General features: G+C 48.9%; 1 protein-coding gene across 1 annotated transcript; it reads right to left on the bottom strand.

Moving 5' to 3' along the window:
* Positions 1–1,604: 1,604 nt before the first annotated feature.
* On the bottom strand, positions 1,605–2,201 carry LOC136479923 (uncharacterized). Its single transcript, XM_066477630.1, has 3 exons — positions 1,934–2,201; positions 1,756–1,860; positions 1,605–1,684 (listed from the first exon to the last, which is right to left on the bottom strand). The coding sequence occupies exons 1-3, from the start codon at positions 2,199–2,201 to the stop codon at positions 1,605–1,607; spliced, it is 453 nt and encodes a 150-aa protein (XP_066333727.1).
* Positions 2,202–3,362: the final 1,161 nt, after the last annotated feature.

Here is a 3,362-nt window from a genome sequence, read left to right as displayed (position 1 = left end):
TTATACGTTTCTATCCTTGAAACACAACAGATATATACTCTACAAATTTGTATTAAGTAATGTTCTTTGGTCTCCATAACTTGTCTCTGTTTTGTCTCTATTATGGATTAACAACTACTTATGGTCGCCGAGCCATATGCTACTTCATAACGAACTCCAGTACGTAATCGCTGTAACCACACCGACCACGTTTTCTCCAAAACGCCGAACACGTTTTTTTCCAAATTGCCAAACACGATTTCTCCAAAACGCCGAACACGTTTTCTACAAATCGCCGAACACGATTTCTCCAAAACGCCGAACACGTTTTCTCCAAATCGCCGAACACGATTTCTCCAAAATGTCGAACACTTTTTCTCCAAATCGCCGAACACGTTTTCTCCAAATCGCCGAACACGATTTCTCCAAATCACCGAACGATTTCTCCAAATCACCGAACACGATTTCTCGAAAATGCCGAACACGATTTCTCCAAAACGCCGAATACAATTTCTCCAAATCACCAAACATGATTTCTCCAAATCGCTGAACTCGATTTTTCCAAATCACCGAGCATTTTTTTCCATATAGCGAAAACATTCTTTGATCGTAGAGCAAATTTTTTTCAATTCTGTTCTCTTCGAAGATGACACAGTTTCCGATTCCTCCCTACACGTGCTACGGGCTCCGCGCTCTATGTTATGGGTGGTCGGCTGCGGTCCCTTGGTCACACCTATTTTTCCTACATGTCTACGGGCTCCACGCTCGATGTTATGGATTATGGGTCAGCCAAGGCCAAGAGTTCAACATAGAATACATTGTTCGGGCACCGCTTGTGTTGCCTTTATCTCCAAGTTCGTATAACAACTACCGACCAGAACACGATCAACGCAGTTTTTTATGGAAAAGACTCAGCTACCAATTTTTCCCTAAACGTGCCACGGGCTCTGTGCTCTATGTCATGGGTGGTCGACTGCAGTTCCTAGGTCATGTCTGTTACTCCTACACGTGTACGGGCTCCGCGCTCGATGTTATGGACTATGGGCTGGCCAAGGCCATAGGAATCAGTAGCAGACCAACTGGTCAGATGTTAATTGAACTACGCATAATTGCGTCAGGTTTGAAACTTCGAAGATTATTTCGTTGAACTGCAAGCAAACTGCATATGTTACATATACATGCACCTTATAGCATTTATTCGACGAATAATTGTTTCTTGTGCTTTCGCGCATTTTAACTATACTATCAAGATATTACAGATGATGTCCACCGAGGAGATCATTGTGTTTCGCCACTACCATCATTCTCTCCAAACAGGTATATATCGCCGGCCAACTTTTTCACCACGTCCTCCACCTCATCTTCAAGCCACTGGGTCTCTGCTTCGCTCAGCCCTTCGGTGTACCCGCCCCCTATCGCCTCCAGGTCAGTGGCTGGATAGTGGGATCGAACAACAGCGAGGGCGTGGGTAGCGGCGGAAACAATGGCATCGCGGTTGAAGCTCTTAAAGCTTTCCCACGCTATCTTGCATCTTTTGATGATGATATCTAGGCGAGGTGGCCTGCCGTCAGGATGAGGAGCAGTTTCCGGTTCGATGCAGTCGAGCACTGGTTTGATTCCGACAACTAGGCGTCAAATTTGTTCTTCTGGGTGCGGGCGTCTTGCTCCAGCACATCGAATTGTGCCTTGACCCTCCGATGGTAGTCTGCATGCATTTTGAAGTTCCATCAGGGAAGACAATTACCTCAGCAGAAAACCTGACCATGGGGTACTCACCGTCTAGCTCCTCGGTCAGTTTGTTCGCTCGCCCTGTCTTCTTTGCTTTCTCCTCCCGGAGTTGCTCGAGGGCCTGGCATAGTTGACCGAGCTCCATGTCTTGTTCTACAAGTACATCATTCATCACCAAAAGTAATCATATCCAACTATGCGAGACATTTTTGTGGATCGTATGTACCTTTCTTCTCCTCAGAGACTTTTTGTAGCTTTTCCAATTGCTCGGAAGCATCTTTAAGTTGTGTAGAGGCAGTGATCAGCTGCTCGGACTTGCTCCGAAGTTGTTCTTTCGTAGTCGCCAGGTGTTCAGACAGGACCCCATTCTGGTATTCTAGGTCCCGTGTGTTGGACTCAGCAAGGTCTCGCTCGCGCTGGGCCCTTTGAATGTTCTTCTCCGAGAGGTTCATCGCCTCCTTGAGTTTTTTGTTCTCCTCGGTGAGGGGCTCCATCCTCTTAATCAACTAGTAATGGTGCTCGGCAGTTCGAGTTATCCCTTGGAAATGCACAATGACAATGATAGAAGGACACCAACAATGTCAATGAAGAATATTCGAGATTCAATATTAACCTCGATTTGTTTTACTACTCCGCCGAGGGCGGATTTCAGCCTCCTCATTTCTCTAGGGGTGTCCTCTTCCTCGACAACTACCACTTCGTCACTGCGCTTGCGAAGGATTCGGATGGATTGGGTTCGAGGCTCATCATGAACGATCTCCTCGACCTCGTCCTCCTCTTCCACAGCAGTAGGGGTCACCGCAGGGGGCTCTATGGCCGGACAGTGGGTCTGAGCAAGACATGCGACCCCTCAGAGGGCATCGTTAGCTCATCGGGCATCCCTAGTCTTGCCGACCTAGACTCTACTGCTTCGCTGGCAACTACAGTTTTAGCTCCCGAAGGTCCGGCGCTACCCGATGTTGCTTCGGGCATTGTTGCCGAGCTAGCCTCTACTGATGCCGGCCCCTCACCGTCTCCAACTCCACCTGTAGCAGTTGTTGTTTGTTCCACCAGTCGCCGAGCACTAGGGTACCCTAACACGGGGGCGGCAGGCGCTACCTCCACCTTGGGATTAGCTCGAGGCTGCTCGTCAGTCTAGGCGGGTGATTTCGGATCCTCCATGTGCCTTGCGCTGCATCAGAACATTTGGTCAATCGCTTAAAAAACTAAGATCAAATAGCAAAACAACAACAATGCGAGGTTACTTACCATTTGGTCTGCTAGTGTACTTTTTTGAATCAGCGAGGCCTGTTTGAATCTCCAGGTGCAGCTGTGGGGTCGACCCTCGTGTTATCGGGTGGAGGTCTGTCCTTGTCTACAGTTGGCCTCTGCTCCGCCTGTTGTTCTAGTGTTTGCTCCACCTGTACCACCGGGTTTAGCTCTGCCTGATGCTCGGGGACTCCCGTCGCTTGCTCCGCGGGGATTTTTGTTGCCTACTGCTCGGGGACTTCGTCGCTTCCCCTTGGTTGCTCCTCCATGCGTGTTCTGCGTGAAGTTGTTTGCATGCTCGGGGGAGGGGGAACTATATTTTCGTCGTCATCAGACCACTCAATCACCACGACCCTCCATGGATGAGTGGTCTAGTCGTCGCCTAGTGATATACCGCCTGGTTTGTG

This window comes from Miscanthus floridulus, chromosome 9 (genome assembly GCF_019320115.1).
Source record: "Miscanthus floridulus cultivar M001 chromosome 9, ASM1932011v1, whole genome shotgun sequence".
Classification (NCBI taxonomy): domain Eukaryota; kingdom Viridiplantae; phylum Streptophyta; class Magnoliopsida; order Poales; family Poaceae; genus Miscanthus; species Miscanthus floridulus.
The sequence above is the reverse complement of the archived record's forward strand: the minus strand, read 5'-3'. Positions and strand labels throughout refer to the sequence as shown.